The sequence below is a fragment of the Leptinotarsa decemlineata genome, unplaced genomic scaffold, assembly GCF_025532065.1.
Source record: "Leptinotarsa decemlineata unplaced genomic scaffold, Ldec_3_MD MMD2_tig00026328_RagTag_RagTag, whole genome shotgun sequence".
NCBI lineage: Eukaryota > Metazoa > Arthropoda > Insecta > Coleoptera > Chrysomelidae > Leptinotarsa > Leptinotarsa decemlineata.
The window spans coordinates 6,731,388-6,746,379 of record NW_027412688.1 but is presented as its reverse complement, the minus strand read 5'-3'; the positions used below and the strand labels follow the sequence as shown (position 1 = coordinate 6,746,379).

General features: G+C 32.9%; 1 protein-coding gene across 1 annotated transcript in view; it reads right to left on the bottom strand.

The window, feature by feature from the left end:
- The window catches only part of LOC111505307 (uncharacterized), an 85,723-nt gene that overhangs the window by 13,578 nt on the left and 57,153 nt on the right, over nt 1-14,992 (bottom strand). The window contains 4 exon segments of the mRNA XM_074182320.1: nt 9,191-9,267; nt 9,270-9,341; nt 14,315-14,359; nt 14,362-14,480. Coding sequence (XP_074038421.1) covers nt 9,191-9,267; nt 9,270-9,341; nt 14,315-14,359; nt 14,362-14,480 — 313 coding nt within the window.

The window sequence follows — 14,992 nt, the reverse complement described above, 5'->3', positions numbered from 1 at the left end:
GATATGTCGCCAACTAAAAACTAACAAATATATAGTTTGAAGCCATTTTTAAATTTCACTTTTGCACTCATAAAACTGTTAAATACATTGTTTTTGTTACGAAGATTTGTATTTTTACTGCAAATGAAATTTTATTGACGAATATATAGTTTATTATAAGCAAAATTTAAGCGCGCCACTCATTTATAAATGTTTTCGGAAAAATTATTAATTACACAAAAATTCACTCTGTCAACGTATTGATTTTCTAGTCGCAAACTTAACTCACTTGGTTCTAAATAATATAATGTTATAATATCTATGTACTTTTCAGCTGTAAATATCACAATATATGCGATATTTCATATTTTCAACCCATCTAATTTCAGTATCCCGGATTGCTATCATTTAAAATGGCGTCGTTCTATAAAATAATTTGGTATCGGTAGCAAGCATTTCAACGTATTTTAGCTACTCTGTTACCCCTATAAAACTGTTGAGAAACATTTACTTCTAGGAGTGATGGTATTGCAGCAGATTCGAACTACTTTTAAAGCTATAGGTTCCTACAAAAGTGTTTGTACGAATAAATGATTTCTCATATATAGTTTGGATAAATATTATCTAACGGGATGTTGCTAAAAAGTTTCCTTCATCGATTATAAAGGCTAAATGACGGGTTTTAACCATTATAATAACCTTTTCCTATTTCTCGCACGAAAAAAATTGGAGCGCTAGGTTATGTGGGATAGTTGAAAGTGTTTTTTTAGTATTTCCACCATACAGGGCGACTCAAAAAGCTTCCAGAAAGTTATTTTATGGAACACTCAGTCATTTCTTCGTCTTCGTTGCGTTAGAACTTAATATTGTTATTTTTCAGTGGTTGTAGTAATAAAGACGTTTATTATTATTATTAATAATTTACACCACGATATCGATGGTATCCCACTAAAATAACTGAAAAAATATTCTTACTGAACACAACTGAAATTGAGAAGAATTTTTCAAAGCTGTGTTTAGGAATCGATATCAGCTGGTTGTTCTTAAATGCTGCATTTCATTCTTGGTGGCAGCAAATATATATTTTCGAGAGCCATTTGATTTTATAACAGTTATATTAGTGTTTTGGAATTGTAGTAAGTATGCCATAGTATGAAATAGTTGGATAATTATCATTGAAGTGACAATATGGAATGGAAATAAAATAGTGTTTGAAAGGATTCTAATAAAATTTTTTCATTGAAGCTACAGGAAACAGTCATGAAATAAGCTTGAAATAGTTTTATAACTATCATGGAAATCTCGCAGAAAAGTTCTATAAAACTGGTACACAACAATTTAGTTTTATTGAATAATAAGTTTCATAAGTTACTTGTAAAAACGTTTTCGTGATAATTTCCTGACTATTTTATAACTGTTTTTTAATTTTATTTCATGAACATTTCTATGACAAATTTATATAACACTTTTATTGCCTACAACTGTATTTCTTTCATGACTACTCTAATATAATTAATCAATTAGCATTTTGGAAGTAGTTTTAAAATACTAATAAAATGAAACTGTTGCAGCATCATGAAATTATAAAACAACTCTGCTGGTTGGTATGTATTCCTTTTATATGCGTTAAACATTTTATTTTTATTGCAATATTTTTTTTTATGTACTGTGACCTGCCATAAATGCATTTATATGTGACTTGGTTAAATACAACACTACTTTGAATTTCATTAGTTTCACACTCGGGGCAAGTGTCTTAAGGCGAAACATCGGTGTATACCAGTGAGGGTGACAGTGTTCCATGTAAGTGCAATTTATTACCATTCATTCAAAGTAGAACTCATGTGAATGATATCTGATTTTTATTCCACAACGAAAGTATCTTCTGTGTTCATATAAAAGTATTTGTTTCGAAAGAATTTTTTCTTTCGTGTAATTCAATGTTTATATGAAAGTAGCTGTTTCAGGAGGACTTTCTTTCAGTTTGTGTCTGAAAGTTACTTCTTTGCATGATCTACACATCCATGTATAGAGTTACTTATTTTCAAATTGATTACTTCCTTCCTTTCTTTGGAAGATTCCCTCATCATTTTTTTTTGTATAAAAATGGAGTAGTAGGAAGCCAAAAACTTTTTTCCCAAAAATCAGTTTCGACTTGTTCAATATAATATAAAATGACTTGAAATCCTTGAAGGAACCAATAAAATTGAAAAGCAAAATGACTAGCTGAAAATAACAATTATATTGAGCATTAAAGCCCTGAAAATTAAAATGAAAAGCTGAAAATAACACTGTAGGGTTTTTCTTACAACTATTCACTTTAGAAACATTTTATTTTGTTTCTGATTTTTATTTTTGTATTATAAATTCTCGTTAGCATAACTCGAACAGTCGTACAAAATATCCATCTGCCTGGATTTTTCATGTTGATTCTTTTATTCTTATTATTATTTATCATTTTTATATTTTTTCATCGCATATCATTGAAATGCTCTTTTCTCAGAACGAAAGTTTATTGCCAAAAAACATATGGATATTTAGAACGAAACCACTTGGGATGTTTCGAGTAGGTACTCATTGTTAACACTTTTATAGATTTAGACAAAGAATACGGGCACAAGTGGTTGACCTTTCTCGACTGTATTTATGACCCCGGCCATATTTTCAGTGATGATTATTCGAAAGCTACTTCCAACACACTTCTTAGCCGATGCATTCATTTTGGTCTGAGATTTCGGCCAAGAACTATCTCTTATTCAGAGGTTTCCACCGAGAACTAAACCCGCTCTACAGTCTCCTCGCTGATCGAGAAAAGACTTAGCTTAGTTCCTCGAGGTCACCCTGTAATTTTCTTTCTAGTGTTTTGTATGTCATTGTGATTTGTGTTAATAAATTTTATCGTTGAGTACGCTGAATAATAATATAATTCACTTACAACCAGTCCCGACAACACTTATATTAAGCAGGGTTTTTTGCATAATATAATTGTTATTTTCAGCTATCTTGCTATCTTTCAGCTATTTTGATTTTCAATTTTATTGGTTCTTTCAGGGATTTCAAATCATTTTATACCATACTAGTTGTTGTCCGCGGCTTCGCCCATGGAGTTTGGTTTGTCATTTCAAGTTTCGTGACAGCCATTTTAAAGAAATAGTTACAATATTTTTTTGTCAATCCAATATTTCAGGTTTTCAACTTTAAAACTGACGAAATTCAATACAATCTTTGAACCCCTATTTATCCTCCTTGGGGGGTGGAAATTCCTGATCCCCTTTCTTGATGCTTATTTACGCTTTACAAAGTACCTACCTGTCTATTTCAAGATTCTAGGTTCAGTAGCTTCGGCTATACGTTAATATAAGAGCGGGCAACGCTATTTAAAAATACAGTTACTAAACAAATATGCCAACTGCACTAAGTAATGAATAGTTTCGAGAATCGATTTTGGTATCACCTCTGAAGAAATTCACAAAACCAATACAACCGTCAACGAAGTCTGCCCGCGTTCGGGTCGCGTTCTCGGCGATGGCGCTTCATTTCTTAGACCGCCCCTCTACCCTCGCGCATCGTCCTCAGACGTCTCACAGTAGACACAACGCGTAATGGCTTACTGCGTTGCGTAAAGTTAATCTTATCGTGATAACTTTTAAACGATTCGTCCAAATTACTTACTGTAAAAAACAAAGTTTATCTATATTAAATACTTGAAACGAGAATTGTATCAAGTTTTTTAAGAATTTGACAGATATTCTAAAATGTGCATGGTAAAAAAGTATCCAGTTTAATTATATTGATGGCTCAGTATTTTGCATATAGTGGCTACCACATAAGAAGTATCTAGGTATATGCTATCGCGGACTTTCATTTAGAACTAAGTATTTAGGATAATCAATCTTACGGGTACATTATCTGCATGTAAGTCCTACAATATGGGCAGCGCACACCAGAATAGTTCTCAGGGAGCAAGACTTTTTCCGACTTACTTAATACTTCATTAATACTTCATTATATTACGACCAAGATAACACAAAACGTTTGTAAATTGTAGCCTATATGTTATTCTGATGTATGAGCTGTATTTATGTAAAGTTTCATCTAAATCCGTTCAGTCGTTTAGGCGTGAAAGAGCCACAAGCATACAAACATACATACATACATACATACATACATACATACATACACCCTCACAAACTTTCACATTTATATTAGTATATAGAATATAGATAAATTTATTTTATATCATATCAATGGAGGTCCGAAGTAATGAAATTCACCGTGAAACATTGTCAACAACCTTCAAACAAACAATTCTACTCTACTCTAATAAGTTTTTATTATATAAACAAATGAAATATTAGAAAAAATAATTATTAGATCATCAGGTTTGCAAAAAATTCAATTATCCCATAATCAATGCAATTAATGTTTATAAACAATTTTTCAATGAGGATGGAAAATTAAAAAAAAAATCATATTGATGCAGTTTTTATCGATGAGAAAACAAATCAAATGGAATATTTTTATATCTATGATTGTTCACAAATAAATGAAAAATTTAAATTTTTCAATTTTTCCAGCGACATTGATTTCTAATGTCTTCAAAAAATAGCTCCAAAAAATTTTAAAAAATTATAGAAGTTTTCATACAAACCTTCAACTTGGATAAAATTGTTGATTACCAAAGGCATAATTGAAAGGAAAACTGCAAACATTTCTTTTCTTTGATTGGCATTAAATGTCAATTATAGTGACATCATCGATTTCTCAATACCTAAGCATTATGTTCGTTATATTCTATGTAATAAAAAACATAAAGAACATAACAAAAATGTCAGTAGATGAAATTTCATAATAGTAATGATTGTCCTGAACATTTACAGTTATATGCGAACAATTTTTCAACAATACTACCCTGGTTTGATAATAATCCATTTTGTCCTTTGTAATCATAGAATAGTTTTATTTGTTTGTGAAGTACTGTTACTATTTATTTGTGAAGTACGTTTTAGATCCGAAAAAAGTGAAATATAACCTTCGGCTATTATTGATGATCTCCAACCTCCCTGACTTTTCAAGATGGTTATATCTGACCCAAAATCCACAAATACTGAAGCAGGACTTCGACGAAAACAAATCCCAGTAAATTCTTGTGGGTTTCGTACTTTCAATAACTTTTCCATTTTTTTATGGCATTTTTTTCAAATTTATGGATACCAAGTCTCACTTGCGAACTAGACTATAAACTAGCTCGTTTTTCCACTGATAGCTTTAGTCTAGTCTCAAAATAATATTCACCTACGTAAAATAATACGATATGATGGTGAAACATCGCATGCAACTTCCTTAAAACGAAAAATCAATGAACGTCATGACATGGTTATACTGAAGGAATCCCTAGAAGCGGTGGAAACGAGAACAATGATCAAGTACATTCTATACCTCCATGAAGGTTTCGTTTAAAGTTCGGCTTGGATCATATGGATCGTTCGAGAATCCTAGAATTTGTATGATACAATGATTATTTGATTTCGACTGTCCAGGATTTTTATGCTCTGAACTTTCATTTGATTTTTTTAACCAAGAATGACAATACTGAGAAATTTTAGCAATTACGAACCCGCAAAACAGAAAAAAATCGATAGTATTGCAAAATGAGAAAATATTTTTTTTTGGTAACGATAACGGAGTGAGAAAGAGTATTTAAACAACAGAAAAAAAAACGAAAGACAACTTTCAACCAGAAATTTTCAAGTTAATCTCAAGGACAACTTTAAATGGTATAAATATGTAGTCAGGTATAGAAGTAGCAAAACCATCAGGTGTCAAATAAAGGTTCAAATGTGTATTCATAAAATGAGAGGCGACGGGAACCCACTCTAAAAAACATCATTAAGAGGAACCCACTTCAAGATATCAATGATCCAAATCTAGTTGACCATCTGGTCATGAACTCCATTTTAAAGTTCAACTAAAAAACATCTTTGAATGGTATAAATATGTAGTTAGGTCTAGAATTCACAAAATCCTTAGGTGTCAAATGAAGGTTAAAATGCGTATGAGAGGCGATGAGAACTCACTCTAAAAAACACCATTAAGAGGAACCCACTCCATGAACCCTAATGATCTAAATCTAGTTGACCATTTGGTCGTGAACTTCATTCACAAATTCAACTGAAAAATAACTTTGAATGGTATAAATATGAAGTTAGGTCTAGAATTAACGAAATCCTTAGGTGTCAAATGAAGGTTAAAATGCATAAGAGAGGCGATGAGAACTCACTCTAAAAAACACCATTAAGAGGAACCCACTCCATGAACTCTAATGATCTAAATCTAGTTGATCATTTGGTCGTGAACTTCATTCACAAATTCAACTGAAAAATAACTTTGAATGGTATAAATATGTAGTTAGGTCTAGAATTAACAAAATCCTTAGGTGTCAAATGAAGGTTAAAATGCGTATGAGAGGCGATGAGGAATCCACTCTAAAAACTATCTTGAAGAAGGAACCCACTCTAAGAAACATCCTTCTACTACCACTTCGTTGATTCTTGGTTATGATGATATTGAGGATTAGTATGTGGATCATCCTGTGGTAAGTTGCTTATTAATGTTGATGAGGGTTGAGGGTGATTAGAATAGTTATTGATAATTGCGTTTGCATGGATTGATTTTTATAAATTAAATATTATGAATTTCGTAAAATAATATTCATTGATACTGTTGATAATTTTTGTCAAGTAATCGGTCAGTATATTCATAACTCCACCCTACAACTAGATATAGATTTGAACGTAACAGTTTACGCTTTTGGCGATTTTCATAATAAAATAGGTTTTTGAAAAAAATGACTTTGAAAATGGGAATCGAGATCGAATTTAACTGAATCTTCAGATCCTTCCTGAGACTTAATTTTTTGCTTTCATCACTAGACTCATGGGATTTCTATAATAGGGGAGCCCAAGCGGGGATTTCGGAATTTACTAAAGCGCGGCAGATTAATATACAGGTGGATACCTTGTACCCGGTTAAGTACCTCCACCAAATATGAGCCCCATATCTAAGGCCGCCCGTGAAGGATGAAGGATCAGATTAGTAAAAAAAATTGATCACCAGAAATTCTCGAGCGCGCCAGATTAAGAAAGGGTGAGTTAATTGCCTGCTAAACAGTGTATATTCCAGTAATCTGACAATTTGAGAGTGACGTAAAGAAAGGACAGGGCAGCAAAATTAAAAAAAATAACGTCATTTCGACATTCTCGAGCGTAGCTGATTTTTTTTATTTTGAAGGAAATAATTCAAGGATAACGAAAAATATATAATCTGACGATTTCCGCAAGTCGAAATAACAAAAATGCGTCGATAAAGTTTAATGCGTGTAGCTGTGTGATACCTATATTTCCCTCTCCGAGTTTCTATTCCTCTTTCACTTTTCTCTATCTATTAATCACTCACTCCTTCTCCACTCTGAATTCTGTTGCCATGACGCCATCACAGTTGATCACAGAGACTCGTTCGTGATAAAGATGATGATTAATTAATCAATTGATTATAAAAAATTAAATTTTTCCAGCATTTTTTAAAAATTATTCTCTTATGAATACAAGTATTCAAATTAAAAAACATTCGCTTGCTATTTTCTGAGCTTTTAAATTATTTATGTTCAATGATTTGGAAAAAATTGAAAAAAAAGATATTTTTTTTGTCAAATTAGGCGAATCTCTCTAGATAATCGTCAGATTATGAGGCAGCACGCCTAGAATATAAAGATGAACGATATATATCTTAATCTGACGCGCTTGAGTATTCCAAAATGGCGAATTTTTTTCGCACATTATAGTAATGGCCACGAGTTTGCGTCAGCTTGAAATCGTCAGATTATTGAATGAGAGCTTTTTTTTGTTGCACTTAACACTTCCTTAGAAAATCTGACGCGCTCGACTATTTTATTTTTAGTCACTTTTAACTCTTACGTACAACCACCCGCATCATGCAAACGATCAGATTAACATACGAACATTATTAAAAATACGTAGGACATTGATGCTATCAATATCTGACGCGCTCGAGTATCCATACAACAGTATTTTTTTACATATTTAAAAATCTATAGCCGCTTCCCCCACCGATGAAAAGTATATATTATATAACATTTTTTTCTTCTTTATGACGTCTTTATGACGCTCGAGTAAATCCCCATTTTGCATCGTTGGCTCCCATATTACTAGATAGATGTTCTTTTACCTACTCTTTCCTCCGTATATTTTTTGTTTATCATGAAATTTTATATACGAGATCAAAATTGTGTTTAGAAAAACTTCTCATAACAGTTATCCTATATTTTGAAAAATTACCTATTACCTACTCAAATGCCCTACCACTTTTTAAGCAGTGGAGACGGGAGTAGATATAAAGAAAGAAGAAAGGTGTAAATTAATTTGCGAATCTTTTATTGATGCAAGTTATGGAAAAGAGAGCGTCGCTAAAATATGAAGAAATTATTTAGACAATTAGAAAATTATTTTTTCACAATAATAGAAGGTGAAAAAAATTGTCAGTTCTAACTTCCGTAACCAATCTACAAAAGTTGATTTAACCACAAGAAAAATAAATGATATTGAAATGAAGGAATACTTTAAAACATTCTTTCAAATCCGCAAAATCGCAATGTTCTTCCTGTGTCTGGTCCAAAACCAAAAGAGAAGGAAGTTTTCTTTCTGAAGTCTCGAAATGTCGTATGACATGAGTTGTCATAAATGACAAATGGATTATTTGGAAAAAAAACGATATCTCATACATAAACTGTGAATATGCTGATTGCAGCAAAGATAGGAAGACTCGTTTCATATTCCTGGCATATACAGGGTCATGCTAAATCATATAACGAAATGAAATGTTTTTGCTTATATTGTAAATAAACTGTCTGGAATTTCATAGACGTTTGTTTCCTTTCTTCATTATGATATCTACTGGAGCTTTACCGAATATTATGATAGTGATTTTGAAACCGTAACGTACCGCAATTTTGGACGTTTTGTAAAAAAAAATTGACAGAAAATGTGAATTATGTACTCATTGCTGTGGTAATTTTTCATTTCATTCGAAGCAAATACAGATGCCAGAAAAAATCCAATATGATGCACTGATCACACTGTATATGAACTGCAGCATCAAAGCACTGTCGTTGAGCGATCTGAACATTTTTCCTTACCTGTACTCTGGACTCTGGTAAGTTGATTTTCAAGGCCACTTCTTCTCTCATGAATATATCAGGATATCTGGTTTTGCCAAAAGCGACTCCAAAATATCAAGCTGAGCTCTAGTGAAGGTCGTTCTTTCTCTCCTCTGTTTTCTTGGGTTTCCTTAAAACAAAAATTTCATCAGACTATATTACAATGAGATTGTAAAAGTGAATATGACTTTCAAACAAGAAAATGAGCTTCTTCACATGAACACACTAAAAAACTAAAGTTTTGCCGTCACGAGCAAATTCAAATATGATGAGGTAGTAACAACAATAATATATCTAGGATTTCAATTAGATAACTTTGTATACTTCGCTAGTCATTTCAATTATATAGAAAAAAGGATTTCAAAAAAATTATACTTATTCTCCAGAATTGCTAACAATTTGTTAAAAGATACATAGGTACGTATCTATTTATAAATCAGTTATACAGTCACACTTTGAGTATTGTGATTGTCTTCTCTCCATTTGAATAAAATGTCGCAGTAACAAAAACTTCAGAATAAGGAATGAAATTAATTTTGCAATGTTATTTACACTACATAGCCTTTCCATATCCCAGAGATATGTGATATGTTCAACAGATTATTGATAATTAGGGTTTTGCTGTGATATTAACTTTTTTGAACAGGAGAGATGTCAGGCTTCGTAGGGTGGGAGTCATTGCATTACTCACAGGAGTTATTCACCTGATTTATGTTCATTTGTAATCAACAAAAAATATTGAAGAACTTCACTATTCATCAAAAATGTGTTTTTAATTCGACTGCAACAAAATTTACTGTGAAAATGTTTTCAATTGCAAATTGATATAACCATAGAAAGTGCTATTAAAGGATTAGCGAAATTTATATTCATGACAATGATCGAATTCAACATTTCATCGAATTTATCAGAATGAACCGCCATGATATAAATTTAAATCTGAATCAGTTTTCGATTTGTAAATAGGCGATAAATATTTGAACTGTGCCCTGATGAATTTCAAATAAATACTTTGTATGTTGCCAAAAATTGAATGAAATTCATGAAGTGAGCAGTTTTTTACACAAATACCATTTTGTTGAAAAATATATTTCATGAATTTTGATAATAATGGTGTTATTCATCCAACGAATCAAATTATCAATGAACATTTTGTCAATTAAGTCCACTAAATAAAAAAAGAGAATTGAAACTTATACATTAAACTTTAATCTATAATTAGATAAATAGATAGATTTTCATTGATCCTTTTTGCTACATAATGTGTAGGTGGGATAAGTCATAATTGTAGTTAAGTTATAAACATGCATGCATATAAACATACAAAGGTATAAACAAACATATAAATAAAATTGTAGGTCTAGATAGAATGCAGGTAAACTAGGTTTCACAATAAAAATAATTTTGTCCAGGTATCATATAAAATCCTATGTAATAATATCAATTATATATATATATATATATATATATATATATATATATATATATATATATATATATATACAGAGAAAGATTTTATCGAGTGTGTATTGTATTCAAATCAAAAATGAAACAATTAGTGGACATAACACTCCAAAAAATGGGCAAACCGCGGACACGTGTTTCTGGCTATTGGCCTCATCAGCGCAGTGTAGCCAAGTGTAAAGATGGGCAGCACTTATTTGCCGAAAGCAGGCTCCTGTTGTTGACACCGTGCATATGTGTTGTTTCCTGCTTTCGGCAAACAAGTGTTGCCCATCTTTACACTTGGCTGCACCGCGCTCATGAGGCCAATAGCTAGAAACACGTGTCCGCGGTTTGTCCCCTTTTTGGAGTGTTATGTCCACTAATTGTTTCATTTTTGATTTGTATATCATACACACTCGATAAAATCTTTCTCTGTATTTATATCCTGGACCCGGATGTCACGCAGGTAGCTATAGCAGCCTACGTGGTCATGTTAGATGTAGCCTTGGAATTCTAGGTCTTCTAACTGGAACCACAAATGTGCGGTTGGCTCCTGTTGTTGACTCCATGCATACGTGTTGTTTCCTGCTTTCGGCAAACAAGTGTTGCCCATCTTTACACTTGGCTGCACTGCGCTGATAGGCCAATAGCCAGAAACACGTGTCCGCGGTTTGCCCCCTTTTTGGAGTGTTATGTCCACTAATTGTTTCATTTTTGATTTGTATATCATACACACTCTATAAAATCTTTCTCTGTATATAAATACATCCAGGATATAAATCCTGGACCCGGATGTCACGCAGGTAGCTATAGCAGCCTACGTGGTCATGTTAGATGTAGCCTTGGAATTCTAGGTCTTCTAACTGGAACCACAAATGTGCGGTTGGCTCCTGTTGTTGACTCCGTGCATACGTGTTGTTTCCTGCTTTCGGCAAACAAGTCTTGCCCATCTTTACACTTGGCTGCACTGCGCTGATGAGGCCAATAGCCAGAAACACGTGTCCGCGTATATATATATATATATATATATATATATATATATATATATATATATATATATATATATATATATATATATATTTATATATATATATATATATATATATATATATATATTTATATATATATATATATATATATATATATATATATATATATATATAAATAATATAAGTCCAAATAAGATGTGGTACAAATACATCATTTAAATATAAATAGAAAAAAAGGAAAATTATGAATCACCAGCTTGCTTAGAAACAATAAACAAGGAGAGGTAACAAGGACATTTTGAAATAAAGTTTTCAAAAGAAATACGATCGCTCATTGCTTACTTCAAGTGTAAATTCGTCTACTATGTAAAAACCCTTTTCTGATAAATAACATTAAAATTTTTTTTTTGAAGATATGAGGAGACAGTCTTTATATCGTTTGGCAGTAAATATAAGTTTGAAAATGTCTTTATAGGACGAAACTGCAGTAACGTTAGTTACAAATAAAAGTGGTAAAAACAGAAAGTTTCAATTCTCTTTTCCTCATTATGATCTCCTACCACCTAGTAACGGCTACATCCATCAATTTATTGAAAGTCCACTGAACATTACGAGGGTACGACAATGGTGAATCCAAAGTCACCCTTCATGAGCGAGTCAAAGAGTATTATCATTACAGCAACTCTCTCGATCAGTACGCACCAGTCTTCCATACTGAAGTGTACGCAATCTTGATATTTGCAAGTAATATTAGTTTAAGGCCCTAACGAAATGAATAAATCATTATTTTCACAGACAGGCACGCTGCACTTGAGACACTCATGCACCAAAAATGACATCTGGTAATTCCATGAAAATCAGGAAGAGATTACCTCACTCAGGAATCACTATCATTGAAGAAGCTGATGATTTGGCTGGACACGAATTATATTATCAACTGTATATTAAAGACCTGAATCAGATGTAGGGGAGCCAGAACCTTTGTTACGGGACAACACCAGAAAACGGGTCAATGAGATCAGTGAATACACAGGAAATCTTTATGAAGGAGCTGTCCTAGAAGATAAATGGAGAACTGTTTTCTGGTGATTTGGAGGGAATGGAAAAATTAAGTGGCTCCAAAACAATAGTAACAAACATTAATGGTAAACACAATGTAAAATATGAATCCTCACAAACTAAATGAGATAACCATGATATGTCTGATACAAACGGAATCGATCATAGAAATAATAACCAAAAGGACCAAGACAGAGGGTGAGGTGAAGAGATACATCTGTGAGGTCAAATATCTGGGAGTGATACTAGAACCCAGGTTGATCTGAAAGCAACACCTAGAAAGAGTAAAAAAATGTAGAAGAAGTTCTTATGGTGGCCAGACGTGGGGCTGAAACCAGAATGATTTACTGGTTTCACACCATGGTGGCTAAATCCATGATAACTTATGTATCAATGGTATGGTGATGGAGCAAACGACCACTATTAAAGAACCAAGCCGATTGAAAAGCCTTGTTTGTTTTGGGTTGATGGGAGCAACGAAAATCACACCTACAGCTGCATTGAAGAGGCTTTTAAATCCTCTCCTTCACACTTCGTAATAATGAAAGGTGCAAAGAGATCCAATTCAGACTAGATATTTCATTGAGTTTGAAGGAATCGAGATAACCGTGATTTTGGAACATGAAGAGTGAGTAACATCTAAAATGTTCTTGGATCACATGACTACAGAAAATATGTTCGATACAAACTCCACGGTTGGAGTCATGAACAGCTAAAAGAGGGAAATAGATTGGGTCTATAAAAACAGACAAAATATCTCAATAAAACGAGGACTTTGGCTGCATAAAATATTACAAAAAGGCATAAACAACTAGTTATAATTCATTTGAATGTGAAACACTGGATCACAGTAGGTACAACACAACCTTCATTATGTCCGGAAGAATATGACTAATATCTAACGAGGGACCTTCAAAAATTACTACAAGGAACCAGATTTCAATATTTTCGGACTGAGTATTGACATAAGTTGAGGTTATGGGGATTATACAAACAACCGTAAACCTAGCGCGAAGCTAGACTTTGGAGGAAACACTCATCAAAAGAAAACAGAAATCGTTAAACCAAACATAGTTTCGCCTATGTGGGATTCAAAGTAGCAATTGCACTTCGCCTGAATCTTCCACCATAGCTCAATTATATGATGAAAATAATCTTAAGATTTCGCCCAATAGTTTTTCTTGTCAATGGAGTTTATGTCTGAATTGATTGAGACCACTGAATCTCTATTAACTCAGCAAAATTCACGAAAAGCGCGTATTAGTCAAGGCCACTTTTCGTGACTTGCTTCTTTCTCCAAACAATTTGTCTTGTTTCAAGAAATTACATTCTTTTCAACTTTTAATATCTTCAATCTGAATCTGTTTTTATCCTAAATGTATTCATGAACCATTTCTAGGTGGAGGGAGAGTTCGAAAGACCGAACGTGAGCCGAAGATATTCATAGTGTTGTAAAAGTTGTGAAAACCAACTCTCACACTTGAACACATCCTCTTTTGACCACTATTCAATTAATTTTTTTGGCTATTGCGCTAGAAACCTCGGAAATATCACGGAACATTGATTTCTCCACAAAAATTATGTATTTCAATTCGAATGTTTTTATTACCTCCAGGATAACCTCCCATGGAGGAATGCAAGGAGTCCACCGGATACCGTGAAGTCCTAGGCCTGGGACGGGATAAGGAGCTGACTTCAAATAAGCCATACTTGATGTACTTCCGCCGCAGCCGCTTCCAAATCCCGGAAATGAGAGTTCGCTGTCGGGGTTGCATCTGAAACAAAGCTCAAGCTCAAATATGACACTTCTGAAATGCGCATCGAGACTAAATAAATGATCGGGGTGTTCTCTAGACAAATCACAACACAACAAAAAAATATTTTTTGAATGTTTCCTACACTAAATTAGTCAATTTCTACTAATTTTGGTTTTTGAGATACATAGTACTTAATCTTAAAGAGTAGTTATACTATACGTGAAAAGTGAAAGTACATAAAACAATATTGTTATGTTTCTTTTAGAATATTTTAAGTACAAAATTAATAAAAAAAAACATTATTCTTAGTGTTTTGACAAATAAAAGAAGTTTGTACCACCAAATTTCAATTAAGTCCATCCGATTCATTGTAAGATCGCTGTCGTTTAGCTTGTCTTTTATAAAACACTTCTGGAGCATCCCTACACACAGACCAGCAGTAGTCTGCAAGCATTGCTTCATTCCAACGGCCCTGATATCTCTGTTCCATTAAGGCAATGTCTTGATGGAATCTTTCTCCATGTTCGTCA